At 41.0% G+C, this 17,740-nt stretch overlaps 1 protein-coding gene across 5 annotated transcripts in view; it reads left to right on the top strand.

Annotated features, from left to right (window-relative positions):
• THADA (THADA armadillo repeat containing) overlaps positions 1-17,740 on the top strand; it is a 202,531-nt gene that overhangs the window by 136,541 nt on the left and 48,250 nt on the right. For all 5 annotated transcript variants that reach the window (XR_015051759.1, XM_085857381.1, XM_085857382.1 and 2 more), the window contains 8 exons: positions 802-1,029; positions 6,500-6,604; positions 6,758-6,961; positions 7,376-7,526; positions 7,894-8,230; positions 13,208-13,474; positions 13,595-13,835; positions 17,413-17,619. Coding sequence is in view for 4 of the 5 variants with exons in the window: in XM_085857381.1 (XP_085713507.1) it covers positions 802-1,029; positions 6,500-6,604; positions 6,758-6,961; positions 7,376-7,526; positions 7,894-8,230; positions 13,208-13,474; positions 13,595-13,835; positions 17,413-17,619 (1,740 nt within the window). In the remaining variant the exon portion in view is untranslated. The remainder of the gene's footprint in view (positions 1-801; positions 1,030-6,499; positions 6,605-6,757; positions 6,962-7,375; positions 7,527-7,893; positions 8,231-13,207; positions 13,475-13,594; positions 13,836-17,412; positions 17,620-17,740) is intronic.

The raw sequence follows: 17,740 nt of genomic DNA, 5'->3' as shown, positions 1-17,740 counted from the left end.
CTACCAGTAATTTTGTAGCAGCTTGGTAAATGCAATTTGTTACGTACTTCCTAACATTTTTGACCCAATCATGGAAGTGAACCTAAAAACTGGTATGTAGTAATGATCCATGTTGAAACTTACCATTTTAAATCATCACTTCATGCAGAAGTAAATTGCTATTTAAGATGTTCTATCAGATGCATTTCAAATTTCTGGAATAAGATTTTGTAAGCTTCACTATGACTGGGGGAAATTTTGCAAAATCTGAGATTTTACACATTTGAAGATGCCAAGATATGCAGAAGGTCATAAGAAATGTACTGTTTCGAGGAATTGTTCTATTCTCATGTATAATGATATATATATATATATATATATATATATATATATATATATATATATATATATATATCAAACAAAAAATGCATTTTCAACCATTTTGGACAACATATACAATCATACATGTAACCAATTTCTAAAAAATGAGCTATAAAAATGGAAAAAATAGCCTGTGTTTAGATTAAAAAAAAACATGCTTTCTAAGCAACTATATCCATAGGACCCATAGCAAAGTATACATTTTCTGAAAGCACAGACACTTGGGCATTATATAACATTAAGATTGTTTATCTTATTAAAACTGGGTTCAATTTCTAGGCTTTCTCCTCATTTAGGACCACAGTGTACACAATACTATGCTACAAGCCCATATCCTCTTGTTTTGGTCGTCTTATCATTTAGACGATGTGTTTCGTCAAATAGTACACACTTGCATTTACATCTGCTGGTTTGTAATCATGTTGTCGTTTTGGTTTCCAGGAAGTAGGACAGCTTCTTGGAGCTATTGCGGAAAAGGTCATTGCTGGAAGATGTCAGGAGAGGAAGCTTTGTTTCAGTTTGAGCCATATGGAAAAGTTGGAGCTGAAGGTGGTCGAGAAGTGTAAGGAAGAGGACTTGAACAGAAAGGAAGATTTAGCTTGGTGTGTGAAATTGATGAAGACTATCGCCGCTGTGTTCTGGAGAATTTTGACACAATGTCGTCATCGGGTTAGTATTTTGTTTATAGATTCACACACGCACATACAATAATACATTAGTAAAACTAGAACGACACTCAGTAGAGCCCATACACTCCGCCAGGCTGAGTCGTTTCCATTTAGTATTCCGATGATAGGCCGGATCTTGATCCGGACCTGAAGCAAAATCGAATTGGCTTGTTCTTGTCACTTCGCCAACTCATCCACATAGTTTTGTCATAACTCATCCACAACTTTTTTTTTGTCCCATCTCTCAATGTTGAAGAATCACTTAAAAAAAATTATTGGAAGGATTATAATCTTCACCAAAATCGAATCTCTTCCTCCTTCTCACACCCGGCCTGTCCACCAAGTTTCCTCCAAATATGTAAACAACTTTTTGAGATATCGTACTATATATAGTTTCTGGCCCGATCTCTCAAGAGTGAAGAATCACTTAAAAAAATTCTAGTTTCCTCATCCGGATCTTGACCAAAATCGAATCTATTTGTCCTTATCACACACCCAACCTGACTGGCTTCCATTTTAGCCATGAGGTTTGGCATCATGGCCATTAAGTTTCCTGTCTCTGCTGCTGGCGGGAAACGTCGGTTCACGGGGTGTTTGGGAAACAGTCCTTGAACTTCCCGGGAAGGGTGACTGGATTGGGAGAGCAGCTCTGTGGTGTTTTCTCCCTCAACGACCATTTGCTGCCACCCCTCTTCATGCCGTTATTCCTCCATGGTGGTTGCTTAACTGCAGTCACTGCTTCAGGTATGAAACTCATTTATGAACACCAATGTATGGTGGACCGCAGGAAGGATTTGTGGTCAAATTTGCTCTGTGCACGATGACCAATTTCTGATGGACCGTCAAAAGAGACTGTCCGCCACGAAAGCCGAACACATATTTGTTTTGGTTTTTGGCATACAGAAAACTAATGAGAATCTGTCACTGCAATAGGTTCCCCATTTATTCAGAACTTTGATGCTGAGCAACCCGGAAGCACCGTTTCGGGGTTTTGAAGACCCCAAAGTGAGGTTTGACACCAATTTCCAACGGTAGTCAAGGGCATAGCCAGAGGTCCAAAAACGGTGAGGTGAACCTGATTGATGTGACGGTGTGCGTAGCGCAGCGTTGCGAACGCCAATGTCATGAAGCCATTACGGCAGGAGTCTGGGGGCTGCTCAAGGCCCCCAGAAGCCAATGCATTTTTGATGTCCAGAAACCTATTCTTGGCTAATTTCAATGCTCAAAATTTTAAAATGTTAATGTTCATTTCAACCACATTAAATTAACATGGGGGGGGGGTGGTATTGTCCTATTTAGGTGTGGAGATAAGAGTATTCCATGCACTGCTGGGTAGTTTTGATAGTTTACTCCCCAGAGAGCTCAAATGGCCAGAGGGCTCAGGCCAGATCATATTTCAGGAAATGAGCGACTGACTTACAGCTACCGTATAATGGCGTTTTGGCAGCGTTTAGGGGAATTGGTATATAAAAATGGGTTTCACAGGAGGAACCCGTCAGTGTTCCAGACTCCATGGTTTTTTGTTTGTTTGTTTGTTTTTTCTTCGGCATGACAGTGATGTTGACACTTCGATTTCTAGTGCGGTTATGATTTAAATTGTTGAGCGGCAGTCTATTAATTATATTATATTATATATAATATAATTATATATATATATACATATATATATATATATTATATGTATATATATATATATATATATATATATATATATATATATATATATATATATATATACACACATATATACATCCCTCATTCCTCCAGCCGAAGAAGCTGCATAAAGCAACCCAAGAAGACCTACACAAGGTAAGTGCTATGTTGTTTTGAATCCTTCCCAGAGTTCCTCAACAACTATAAAGACGTTCACACATAGTACACACATGAGAATCCCAATGCTACACACTCCCTCAGCAACCGGACCGGTTTCATCACTTATTGGCGAATCATCAGCGATTGCGCAGACAGTAATGCAAACCAATGAGGCTCTCAAGCATGTACCTTGTACCACGTGCCAATGTCAAAACAGTCAATATATAAACAAGAAGAAGATGTTGTGCAGAGTACGATACTTGCAAAATCCATAAAACAAATTTGACCTCAAAAATAATTGATGGTTGAATTCAATGACCAAATATGCAACTCCTCTTCAAATTTCAAGTGAATCGGATGAAAATTGAGAATTTTAGATAGACCGCCTGTGTTGACCTTTTGGTCGATGTTGACCTCAAAAATAATTATCTAGTTGAATTCATTGACCTGAAATATAAATCCTCTTCAAATTTCAAGTCAATCGGATGAAATTTGAGGATTTTAGAAATCTCACCGAAGTTGTTGACCTTTTGACCTGAAAAACAATTGGGTTCTTTCTTTTGACAAACTCCACCATGTGGTGGTGTTTCGTGAAGATTAGTTTAAAATGCTGACCTGTAGGCAACAGACAGACAGACAGACAGAATCACAAAATTGATGAACCAAAATACTTGAAAAATCTTAGATTTTGCAAGTAATAAAATATGACCCACCTGCATCTCACCTGTGAATGGAGGGAATATCAGCACTCACCTAATCAATTAAACCCAGGTGGCTCTGATTATGAAAACAATTGACCCTCCCATACTCCTCCAGCCGAAGAAGCTGCATAAAACAACCCAAGAAGACCTACGCAAGGTAAGCGCTATGCTGTTTCGAACTCCTTGTTGTGTTGCGCTACCTGGTGGTATCTGGTATTACAAATCATCATCTTCGATAAAGAAAGTTTAAATAACTTGATGTTATGCATTGCAGTGATGAAATCTGAGTGAGAATAATTCGAAATTTCCAAAATGTTTCATTTCAGTCATTTTAAGCAAAGGTTAAAACCAAAGCATCCAATACTGAGTTTCGCAGTGAAGCGGAAGTGATTTTTGCCCACGCCATACATAGTATAAGCAGCAAGGATGTTTTTTTTTTATTTTGTTCTCCTTCCTCAGTCATGGTTGTGCCTTATCAGTCCGTCTCTGGTGTATATACCCCTCCATCCCTTTGCTCAATTCAAACACCATCGCCTCAGACTCTGCCAGAGATGATGCAGAATGTCCCAACTCAGCATTTGCCTTCAAATCTGATGTGCCCAACCCAACACATCCCATTGTGTCTCCTTACCCCCTCAGGCCCACTGCTTACTGGACTTTGTGTCAGTCTCACCTGAGAAGGTAAAGAAAGTTCTGTCTATCCTCAACTCTGCTTTGGTGATGACTGAGATGATATCAGCACTGATTTTTCTCAAATCCTGCTCTGCTGCTGATGTGTTTCTCCTCTGCGTGTGCTCTACAGATCTTCAGCCTGTCTATCTTTGACCACCTCCCACCTGTAAAAGATCACTTCCATCCACAAGAAGGTGCAAAAACAAATCCTGTCAATGACATAGCAGTAAGCTTGCTTCCAATTACAAGCAATGTCGTGAAGTCTTTTTACTTTTGAAACAGCATGATCTCTGATCATCAGTTTGGGTACTGGCCCAGTTACTCATCTCTGGATGTACTGCGTCTCCTTTAGTGGAAATGGTTGGAGGGCCCAACTCTCAAACAAGAGATCAGGACCATCCATATACCTGGACATTTCACGGATACTCCACACAGTCGAGCATCCTACACTTGTTGCTAAGCTTGCTGCCTGTGGCATACAAGGTCACCTTCATTTCTGGATTTCTGACTTTCTCCACTCATGCAGTCAACACATTGCTATCAATGGAACCCTCTCCTCTCCTGGTGGAGGCTGGATTGTCCCAAGGGTCTTGGTCTCAGTCTTCTTTCTCATTTACATTAACAACCTCCTTGATGCTCTGGAAAACCCTCTTCCTTTTTGTGGATGACTCCTGATTGTGGTTTGCAATATGCTATCCCACTGACAGGTATACAGCTACTATATCACTATCTGCTGACCTGGAATTTATTAGATGTTAATCTGATCTGCTGGTCATGTGGTGAGGACACTGGGGCGGCTTACTGGAGGTTATGGATTCAAATCCAACCAAAGCAATTGTGATGAGCACTTGAATTAAATATTTGTGACAGTTTCTGCTTTTTCGGTCGCAACTTGGTATAGTTACGTGTTTTTTGTGATTTTTTTTTATCTCACAGTCGCACCCTGTTGCTCTGAAGGGATTGTCAAACTCACCGATCTGTCAGTCTTCATGTTCAGCCACCAGAAGAGGCAGTCTCATGAAACTTTTGGCTTTGCTATCAGCTTCATTTTCTCCTGTGCGCACCACAGGTAAAGCTCGCTTCCAAAACCAACCGCAGACTGGGCATTGGCCATTGTTTCAAGACTTTAATCGACAAAAAAAGCAGATGTCGCAAGTATTTCATTCAATACCCATCCCAGTTGTGTTGGTTAAATTTGAACCTTGGATTTGAACCCACAACCTCAAGGATGCTAGCCCAGTATCCTCACCACATGACTACCACATCACAGCTGAATACATCATGTAAAAATCAATAAAGTGACCAGTAACCCTTCAATTTAACCTTTGCCAACCTTAATTCTGCATGCCATAGTAATTGTTATTGGAGAATATCGAACTGGTTTGTGTTTTTTTTTTTGTTTTGTTTTTTTGAGCCATGAGACCTTTTGTTTCAATTATAAATCAAAGCAATATTCCTAAGTAAGATAATTGCTACATCAACTTTACTGATTCATGTTCCCTCCAGACATTTCTACTTACCTCATCTGGCCCTGCGTCATCCTCCTGATAAATAAAATCCACCCCGTTTTGGATGATCAAACCCAACATGAAGGTCAAAATCTCAAAGCTTTGATGTGGATGAGGACGATGATGATTCCAGGTGAACCAGTAACTTCCCAATGGCCATGTCCAAAGCCTGAAACACCATGACCTCAGGATCATTACATAATTGCTTTCTAAATACCCATCATGGATCAATGTTTTTGGATCCTCAAGTACATAAAAATTGAGCTTGAAATTTCCTGGCTGTAAAAAATGATGTTGTACACTAATAGAATAGAGAGTTAAATAAAGAAGTTGTCATAAAGTTAGTTTATAAGCAATTTTAACCTTTTGATAGAACCATTTACACTTTTAAAGTGCATCGCATTCCAAGATGTGAATGGGGGTTTATCTGAGCTTAGTCTTTCAGGGCGATTCCCTGCAGGTTGTACCTGCTGTTGAAATTGATGGAAATGGTGCAATTATGCAACGAGGGGGTTAAGGCGATTTGGAGAGTTTCCTCATCGTCTGTGGTTCTGCATTTTCTCTCCTCTCGCTGACCCAGAGTTGACGCTGTTCGCATCTGTTACCGTTTTAATATTTGGGTATAAGGTTGCTTTGAATCGTGGCTGTGCTGTCCTTCCTTGCCGAACTGGAAATGCTTGTAATTAACTTTCCAGCATCACCTGCCGGAGAGACTCGATGGTGTCTTCGATGTCGACAATCCAGTGTTTGTTAAACATTCTCTATTTGTTTGTCCCAGGGGGCTATCGATGGTTGTGGCCTGGGCTTTGTGAAGCTGTGTGAGGCACTCGAGGGATGTCCTGAGCAGGAATTTCAAACCATTCCACGTGACCTTCTACAACAGGTGAAGGCAATTGCAAATAGAGTCTTTGATCGAGCATGAACCTTCTCAAAATACACCTGTAGGCAAGCGATGAGGCATTGTGAGGATAATTGTTTCGCTCTGCAGTCATACACAAGGTTGCATTTTCATGTCATCTTCGGCCCAACTCGCCAGGTGTTAGAATGTGTTGGCGATTTTGATGGCATCTCTTCGGTGACACGCCGCTCAGCTGGTCTGCCACTTCTCACCCAATGCCTCTTATCGAGTGAGGGAAGGACTCAAGGTCGTCCTCTTCTACGCCACTGTCTCGACTTCTTACTCACTCTTGCTGATGCACCACTGCCTTCAAATCATGATCAAACTCTCGACCTTCCTCAGGTTTCTCATTACCAATCTTTCCTGCCACATGTTCCTTCTTCTCTCCTACCTCCTGTTTCTCCTGAAATGACCTTTTTATCCATTTTAATCAAATTTTACGACGAATGTTAAGATTAGGATTTATAGTGTCTTCATATTACTTCTTTTCAACATTCATGAAACAATCTTTTTTTTTTTTTTCTCTCTCTCTCTCTCTCTCTCTCTCTCTCTCTCTCTCTCTCTCTCTCTCTCTCTCTCTCTCTCTCTCTCTCTCTCTCTCTCTCTCTCTCTCTCTCTCTCTCTCTCTCTCTCTCTCTCTCTCTCTCTCTCTCTCTCTCTCTCTCTCTCTCTCTCTCTCTCTCTCTCTCTCTCTCTCTCTCTCTCTCTCTCTCTCTCTCTCTCTCTCTCTCTCTCTCTCTCGTTATTGTTGGGCAGGTCCATGCATTAAATATCCTTCAGACCCTGTTCCGCGATGCAGTTCTTGCAGCAGCACTGCCGCAGTGGACAGGTCGAGCACTCGTGCTGTCCGTCCATTGTATGGCTTCCCCAAGCTGGGGTGTTCGAAATGCTTCGATCCAGCTCTTCAGTAGGTGATCTTGTCTTTGAGGATTTACTCCATTCATTTGTATTTTTTAGTTATTGTTATGATGTATAGTTGGGCAGGTTTTCTGACAATTTTTGTGATGTTCGTTGTGTTATTTTTGGCTGATCATTTTACTTTCTTTTGTTATTGCTGTTGCTTTTCAAGTAGAACTTTGGCTTGACTCAATAGAGCATTGATCATTCTGATAACTGCTGTGGGAAGCAAGGAGAAGCTAAGTTCCTGGTTTCATCTTTAAAGCCAGTTGGCATACTCTGATCAAGGTTCTGTTAATTCAATCCATTGTCCTACCTATCCGTTGATGTGGATCGAAACTAGCCTTCATGAGGACTCATTTTCTCCTACTCTACAGGTACACTTGCCTGGCGTCTCGTGGGCCAGAAGTGTGTGCATGATGAGCGCACACCTCAGAACATAGCCACTGCGGAAGACATTTTTGGCCTTCATCCAGAACTTCGTGGCTTCTTGCTGAGTGAGCTGATGGCAGCTGCCATGCTTGGACAGTCCAGCATGAAATCAGAGGTCACTGACCGGGAAAACACAGAGGAAGCTTGTGTTGCATATTTTTTGGCAACATCTGATACAGAAGCTCAGAATGATTATCCTGAACACCTGCAACCTTCTCCTTTACTCTTTCCAATCCTCACTCTCCTTTCAAAGCTGCAACCAGGAACTGGGGGTCCAGACAGGTATAGTAATTCGACTTGCATCTGCAGAGAATTCCTAAATAATGTAGAAGTTCATCAAAATGATGAAATTAAAGCACCTAAGTTGTTTTTAGAAGTTCCTTTGGTTCTAAGATGTGACTATTTGCTTGGATCCATCAATTGTTTGGCATATGGTACTGTCCTATGTCAGTAGTATGATAAGCTTGGTTCTGGCCCCCCTCTTGCAAAATTTATTGAATGATTTTATGATCAAGCAATCAAATAATGATATAATGTTGTTTGTTAGTTTTCTATCGCCTCTACCAAAATGAAACAATGTGATTTCAAGCAATAAAATAATGTTGGTTGGTTTTCTAGTCCATCAACCAAAATGAATAATATAATTCATGACGATCCCTTTTATTATAATTATTATTTTCTGAGACATGACCCCTGAGATGCACACTTACCAATAATTCCCAGTTTCTAAGACACTTTATTAATAATTCCCGGTTTATAAGACATTTACCAATAACTCCCAGTATCTAAGACGCTTTACCAATTATTCCCGGTTTCTAAGACGCTTTACCAATAATTCCCGGTTTCTAAAGCACTTTAACAATAATTCCCGGTTTCGGAGGCGCTTTACTCATAATCCCCAGTTTCTAACACGCTTTACCAATAATTCCCAGTTTCTAAGATGCTTTACCAATAATTCCCAGTTTCTAAGATGCTTTACCAATAATATCCGGTTTCTAAGACGCTTTACCAATAATTTCCAGTTTCTAAGATGCTTTACCAATAATTCCCAGTTTCTCAGGCGCTTTACCAATAATTCCCGGTTTCTAAGACGCTTTACCAATAATCCCCAGTTTCTAAGACGCTTTACCAATAATTCCCAGTTTCTAAGATGCTTTCCCAATAATATCCGGTTTCTAAGACGCTTTACCAATAATTTCCAGTTTCTAAGACGCTTTACCAATAATCTCCAGTTTCTAAGACGCTTTACCAATAATTCCCATGTTTGTAAGGCACTTTGCCAATAATTCCCGGTTTCTAAGGTGCTTTACTAATAACTCCCAGTTTCTAAGATGCTTTACCAATAATTTCCAGTTTCTAAGACACTTTACCAATAATTCCCAGTTTATAAGAAGCTTTACCAATAAATCCAAATTTCTAAGACGCTTTACCAAAATTCCCAGTTTATAAGAAGCTTTACCAACAATTCCCAGTTTCTAAGATGCTTTACCAATAATATCCGGTTTCTAAGATGCTTTACAAATAATTTCCAGTTTATAAGACGCTTTACCAATAATTCCCAGTTTCTAAGGGGCTTTGTCAATAATTCCCAGTTTCTAAGACTCTTTACCAATAATTTCCAGTTTCTAAGACGCTTTACCAATAATCTCCAGTTTCTAAGACACTTTACCAATAATTCCCAGTTTCTAAGACGCTTTACCAACAATTCCCAGTTTATAAGAAGCTTTACCAATAATTCCAAATTTCTAAGGGGCTTTACCAATAATTCCCAGTTTCTAAGAAGCTTTACCAATAATTCCCAGTTTCTAAGAAGCTTTACCAATAATTCCCAGTTTATAAGAAGCTTTACCAATAATTCCAAATTTATAAGGGGCGCTACCAATAATTCCCAGTTTCTAAGAAGCTTTACCAATAATGCCCAGTTACTAAGGGGCTTTATCAATAATTCCCAGTTTCTAAGATGCTTTTCCAATAACTCCCGGTTTCTACGACACTTTATCAATAATTCCCGGTTCCTACGACACTTTATCAATAATTCCCGATTTATACCACACTTTATCAATAATTCCCAATCTCAAAGATGCTTTTCCAATAAATCCCGATTTCTACGACACTTTATCAATAATTCCCCATCTCTAAGATGCTTTTCCAATAAATCCCGGTTTCTATGACACTTTATCAATAATTCCCGGTTTCTACGACACGTTACCAATACTTGCCAGTTTTATGATGCTTTACCATTAATTCCCGGTTTCTACAACACATTACCAATAATTCCCAGTTTCTAAGGGGCATTATCAATAATTCCCAATTTCTAAGATGCTTTTCCAATAATTCCCGGTTTCTACGACACTTTATCAATAATTCCCGGTTCCTACGACACTTTATCAATAATTCCCGATTTCTACGACACTTTATCAATAATTCCCAATCTCTAAGATGCTTTTCCAATAAATCCCGGTTTCTGTGACACTTTATCAATAATTCCTGGTTTCTACGACACGTTACCAATACTTGCCAGTTTTATGATGCTTTACCATTAATTCCCGGTTTCTACAACACATTAGCAATAATTCCCAGTTTTTAAGACACTTTTGGCATTTTTTTATTATTTCCAAAGGGTGAATTAAAACTTATCTCAGTTCTCTCCTTTGGGAGCACATTGTCCATTTTCACAATTGGTTTTATTGCCCATCATAATGAATAATTTAAATAATATAACACAATGTAGTGCGTAAGAAATCACTCTCGCTTATTTTCTCACTTTTCAAAACAAGATAAAATCACTCTCTCTTTACCTCCGCCACCGAAGGTGGAGACAAAAATCATTTTGAATAATCATCTCTTTTAAATTGAGTGTGAAACCCATCTCAAAAAAAAGGCACTTAATATTGGAAATAACAATTTGCTGTATCTCTCTTGTTTCATTGAATTTTATATTGCTTTCTGAAGTTCCTGGACATAAAATGAACCTCAAATGTATTCTCTATTCAAATCATATAATTTACAAGTTACAGGTACAGTGTCTAAAATATCAATAATTCTAAAAACCTCGATGGTCTATATTTTTTTGTAACCAAGAAAACACCATCTGTCCAACCTCTCGATTGAACTTTCAAACTTGTTTGCCTCCTAAAACTTGGTGGAATCTTGTTAAGTTTGTCTGTGGAGTATGCTCCCCTTCCTTCTCTTCAAATGGGACCACAGCTGACTCCGCTTGTGAGAAGGCCGAATACCTCAATTCTGTGTTTGCTTCCACAAATACGGTCTCTCTCTCTCTCTCTCTCTCTCTCTCTCTCTCTCTCTCTCTCTCTCTCTCTCTCTCTCTATCTCTATCTCTATCTCTATCTCTATCTCTATCTCTATCTCTATCTCTATCTCTATCTCTATCTCTATCTCTATCTCTATCTCTATCTCTATCTCTATCTCTATCTCTATCTCTATCTCTATCTCTATCTCTATCTCTATCTCTATCTCTATATCTCTGTACCCACCCTTGCCACTCGTACGCAACTGCTCATGGGCTCTGCAACTGGACCAGACAACATTAGCTCACATGTCCTAGAAATCCTGCTCGATTGCTTTCACATCCTCTCTCTGCCCTTTTCACCCTATCATTTACATGAGGTCATCTTCCATCTGCTTGGAAATCAGCCAATATCACTGCAGAACATAAAAACAGCAAAAACGGATCTACTTAACTACAGAACTATCAACTTATTTCCAAACCTCAGAACAGTCATGGAATCCATCATTGCAGTTAATATGAAATCCTTCCTTTTCTCCTCCTCCTCCTCATCTGAAATCAGCAATTCGGATTCAGACCAGGTCACTTTACCTTGGAAATGCTGCTACGACTCACCAAAAAATGGATGGAGACCCTCAATGTCAGACATGATACCTCTGGAACCTCCCCCCCATCTACTTTATCAAAAACCCTCTTGAGGAAGTTCAGTCACTCAAACTCTTGGGTCATGCTATTAGCCATGATCCTTCTTGGACAAACCACTTTCAGTTACCAACTGGGCATCCTCCATAATGCAAGGTGGTTATTTTTTCACACCTGATTTGCTTTCCACCTTCAAGGCTTTCATCCAGAGCTTGATGGAGTACTGCTCTCCCCTCTGGGCTGCCTGGCTCCCCTGCTTCACACCTTCCCCAGTTTGACGTCGTGGAAAGCACGACCTTCAAAATCGTTGGAATCTCCCACGAGTAACTTGAGTTTATGGGCCTATCAGTTTTCCATCACCAACAGGTCTGTGGTCTCTGTCTTCTTCTGCCCCTTTCTGGTCTTTCACCGTCTGCTCTTTCCATGCGTTATCTCCCACAGGTGTCTGCATGGTGCATGCAGTCCACCAGCAACACCCTTATGGTGAACCTCCCCAAATCGAGGATCACTGCTCATCTCCACTCATTTGACCCTCTCCCCCCCCCACCCCCACCTGTGGAACCAACTTCCACATTCTCTTCAATCTTATTCTTCCCTCCAGATATCCAAGACGACTGTTCACCACCAACTCAGAACATCCCCCATCCAAAGCCATGATTTTGTTTGCACCCGTTAAACCACCCTGAACACCCCCCCCTTCCAATTTTGCTTCTGTATCCATCTTGTCCACCCCCTGCATTCTTCCCTACCCCTCATCATTGCCCGCATTCCTTGGTTGCCCGTCTCCATCTATTTTCTCCTTCGGCCCTCATGTTGGTATTTCTCCCCTTCTATCTTACTGTTATTTTTGTATGTTGCGTCGTAATCCGTTCAGTGTTCTAGCTCTTCCATGAGCCTTGACTGTATACAAAAATAAATCGGAGGGGGTGGGGGGTTGGTGAATTATTAAATTTTTGGAGAGGGCCGAGGAAACCAACCAAACAACATTATTTAATTGCTTGATCATCAAATCATTTAATTAATTGTGGCAGTAGAGCCATAACCAACATTATTGTCTTCCATGGCTGTCTGAACCTTGTCACCTACTCTTTGCAAAATATACCGTGGGATCTTTAATGTCCACTAATGACGAGTGCTCGAAGATGGGTCCTCTGACTTGATATCCTTTCGATGGACAGCACACACATTGATTCCTCACCCTGTTTGTGATAGAACAGGGTGACAGTTTATAGCTTGGTCGAGATTTGAACCTAGACTAGACAGCTCGGAGGCAAGTGTGTATACCTTTTTTAAGCTATCCTGCCAGCCTACACATTTAAAATCTATTTGCCACGATTTATTTTCCCTACATTGTGCCCTCTCTTCCACAGCCCTCTTTTGCCATTTCTTTCCCCGGTGTTGTGGTTATCTAAAGCTCGGATTTATGCTGTCCGTGAGATGGCTGCTCAAGCACTGGTGGCCATCTTGGCCTGGCCATCTCGCATGAATGTGCTCATGCTTCTGATCAATTCCCTGCCTGAGGGACGACCTGAGCATGGAGAACAGGAGCAGGCACCATTTTTATTGTCTCAGAATGCTTTACATGGTCGTATGCTTCAGCTTAGAGCCTTGTTGAAGACTTTAATGGAAGAGGAAAGGTAAGAAAGAAAGAAAGACATTACTTTCTGAGCATTCTCCTTTCAATGAACACGGCTTTTTCATCATTGTTTTACCAAAATCCATCCACTTTCATTGTTAAATAATGATTGTACTGTCAGATCAACAGATCCACAGACCATTGAAAGCTTCTTGAAGATGTTCTCACAAAGGATCTGGCTCGCCAGCCAGTTGACTGTTTGTGCTCTAAGCCGAGCAGCATTTGTCGACGTGCTAAGCCTGGCTCTCCAAATGAGATGGAGATACCCTGCACAACCAGAGATAATGAACGTTTTACTTACTGTTGCCTGGGATCAGCTGAGTCGTGCATCTTCAAAAGCCCCATTAAAGAGTGAATTTCAGGTAGGTTGGAATATGCTGGAAGATCTGCGTGCTATCGGGGTGAGATGCAGAAGGCATAATTCATAAAGTGATATAGTTACCTCCACCACTGAAGGTGGAAGGAGGAGGTTATGTTTTTCACCCCTGTCTGTTTGTCTGCAAAGTGATTCTTCACCATTGAGAGATGGGTGCAAAAACGATACATAACACGATGTCACAAAACATTGTGGATCGATTCGGACGAAATATTGTGTACAGGTTTGGTGTGTGACAGGACTAATTGATTCGATTTTGGTGAAGATCCGGTTCAGGATACTATAACTTTTAAGTGACCATTGACCATCTTCATCATTGAGAGATTGGGCCAACAACGATATATAGCACGATATCTTAAAAAGTTGTTGACGGATTTGGATGAAACTTAGTGGACAGGTTGGGAGTGTGATCAGAGCTAATCGATTCGATTTTGGTGAATATCCGAATCCAGATACGAGAATAATAAGCTCAAATGAGCTAAGATCCTCGTCCTCTTAATGATGATGTCATAAAAACGAATATGACGTCATTGTGATGTATCAGGTTTGCGATAAATTATCTGTGCTAATGCCCGGCTTGATTCCCGCAAACAAAATTCAAACAGCTTGCCTAGTTTCGGAGATAATGCTATAGGCGATTTCCATTAGCGGCGATATTATGACATCATAACTTTTCTTCTCGGAGCAATTTTCAAAATTGGAGATGGTTACTGCCTGCGCGCGGGCTTTCTGCATATACATGGCAAGTTTCACGAAGATCCGATGAAAACTCTGGGTTGTGAAAAAGAAAGTCAAAAAATAGGAATGACGTCATAAAAATTGATATGACGTCATAGTGATGTATCATATGTGCAGTAATTCATCTCTGCTAATGCCCTCTTCGATTCCCGCAAACAGAATTCAAAAAGAAGTCAGCCTAGTTTCGGAGATAATTTTTTAGGCGATTTCCATTAGCGGAGATATTTTGACGTCATAACTTTATTTTCTAGGAGGAATTTTCAAAATCAGAGATGGTTACTGTCTGCGCAGGGTATTTTTACAAGTATATGCCAAGTTTCAGGAAGTTTCGATGAAAACTGTAGGCTGTGAAACAAAAAAGTCCACAAGAAGAAGATTAAGAACAACAACGTGAGAAAGACTTAGAGATCCTCCACGAGGATCTAAAAAATTTTTTTTATGTGATTCTTCAACATTGAGAGGTGGGGCCAAAAGTGATAGAAGCACGATATTTCAAAAAAGTTGTAGTAGAGGTATGACAGGTTTAGGTGGATGAGTTGGGTAGGTAGACAAAGACGAGAACAACCCAATTAGATTTTGATTCAGGTCCGGATTCAGATCTGGCATGTCGGTGGTATACAAAACGGTAAACTGTTCATCCTGGCGGGGGTCTGTGCTCTACGGAGTGTCGTTCTGGTTGGAAGATGTATTTGCATGACGGCAGGATTTGCACCAATTTTCTCATGAGGGTTTACTTTTGATATCACATTCATGTTGATCACCCATTGAAGTTTTCTCGATCACAGTGCAGTTTTTAAACATTTGAGTAGCACAGATGAACGTGAAGTGGTGAAGCTGTTAGGAAATATAATGTGTTAAAATACTGTTATATATATATATATATATATATATATATATATATATATATATATATATATATATATATATATATATATATATATATATATATTGTTGCGAATTCGCGCCCGCCAGCGTGCGAGCGGCCACGCAACTCGAATCGCGGCACGTCGCCCACCAGACGGACAATTCCGTCGTGACCCTCTCGGAGTAACGCCGGGAACTAGTCACGGGTGGGCCTTTCGGCCTCACCACGATCGTGCCAATCGGCCCCCCGCGTGGGATAGAGTTGTTCGCCAAATTCAACCTACCTAAGTACCCACACGGAGGGTAGACCGGGCGATCGCACCTCGCCGCAGGTCGACTTCGGACACGGGCCACTTTAAGCGACCCGTTCCGTACTATCGGGATAACCGAGCGGTGTTATCGTCAACCTCGACGGTTCCGATTAATTGTCGGGCGTATTTAGCCCACTACCAACCCTTTACGTGAAGTAAGATGGAGATTCAATTAAAGAAAAGACGAAGCGAAACGGGAAAAACAGTTCAACATAATTCACATTTATTCCGCGGCAAACGGAGAGCACACATATACAATTACAACAATTATGCACAAAAAGCAAATGTAAAAGAAACACAACAATTATGTACCAAAAGCAATTGCAACAAAAGAAACACAATGCAGATCTACTACCGACTACGCGAGCACACGGCAACACTTACACAGTTTTACTTTACAGATGGCGCCGACAACACATATACTCCAAAGCAAAAGAAAAAGGGCCACCCTCGACGACAAGGGGGCAGACGAGCCTGGGGCCGAAACCGCATGGAGCCTACCCGTCTTGTGATGAGCCGCAAAATGGCGGCGGTGCCCCGACTCCGCGCTCCTCCGCGGGTTTCGTTGCCCCTGCTTGGAATGGGGTGGGAACGGGGCCCCCCTTTTCGCACTATCTCAGCGCGGGGGGGAAACAGGGGGGGTTGTTGATGCTCTGGGGAAAGAGGATAGCTGGCTTGCTTGGGTCCCGCGATGAGCGACTCCACTGCGCCCTCGACCGCGTTCCCGGCTTCTCCTCTCTGCAGCTCCCCGACAGACTCCGAACCCCGACAGACCGACTCTCCTCCAGACCCGTCTTGACTGCTGCTGCCACACTTCGCCGCCGCCACAACTCGCCCGACTTCAATCGAGCTCTACTTCAATCGATCCTACAACACCTGGCCTTCCATGGAGGAGTCCCGTCAAAATATAACTGACCTTGACTTCCTTAGCTTCCGAGATCCGGTGACATCAAGTGCATTCAAGCTGAAAAGTCAGAAGCTAACGTCACATGAATCCTTTATTGGGTTTGTTTCATATTGAACCTTCACCACCACCTTCAATACTTTCTTTTGATCCTGTTTTAAGAGCCACGGTATTTAAGCTCGTTCTATCAGTGTCTGAGTCCGAACTTATCAAACAGATTATTTGTAACTTTACAAAAACTTAAAAGGTACAAGAGCAGACATATTTAGCTTATATGTGTTTCTGAACTTTGACATTTCCATGCGGCTTTAACCTTTGTAAACCAAATATCGAGACTCATTTGCTTAACAACCTCAATGATGACTGCCTATTTTCAAAGGCTGAGCTTACATTTTATCCTTTCATTTGGTGTCTTGTCCTGAATTGCATTTTATCCTTTCATTTCTTGTACTGAGTGAATCTGTTTTATGGGGGGGAAAAAAACAACTTGTAAAATGAGATTATTTTCTTCCTTGTCACGGAGCCTTGAGCCTATCCAGTTGTTGAGTGCTTGATTGTATGAATAAAGGAGAACCATGCACTTGGTTAATATTGTTAACTTTCGTCTTTTAGTTTGTATTATAAACATTATAAACATAAATTATAAACATTGTCGAGAGTGAACGATGGCAAATCATGCAATGAATATCAGAACTGTGAAGCAACTTCCTGTCATGTGACATCGGCATGCACGGTGTCTGCTGCAGGTTGGTGTTGCAGCTTTGCAGTGGGCTCTTGTCCGTTTCTTAGTGCAAATGCTCATCTTTGGCCAATCCGGTAATGGTAAGAATGGTCTCTTGACTCTTCTGCAACACGGCGAGACCGAAGTTCGACTCGCGGCCCTCTCCTCGATGCTGGAGTGTCACAAAGTAATTCTCCCAGAAGCTGCAACTGATCTGAAGGCCTGTGTGACCGTAAGTTGTGAAAAATATAAATGATTGTTCATTATGGCAGAAGACGCCACCTCTGAGCTGTTTGTTTTTTTTTTGTATTTATATCTGGCGTAGTCAAAACCACATTAAGTACGGATTTGTT

The sequence above is a fragment of the Eptatretus burgeri genome, chromosome 15, assembly GCF_056783735.1.
Source record: "Eptatretus burgeri isolate ZD-2024b chromosome 15, Ebu_testis_v1, whole genome shotgun sequence".
Classification (NCBI taxonomy): domain Eukaryota; kingdom Metazoa; phylum Chordata; class Myxini; order Myxiniformes; family Myxinidae; genus Eptatretus; species Eptatretus burgeri.
Note: the sequence above shows the minus strand (reverse complement) of the source record. Positions and strands in the feature narration are given on the sequence as shown.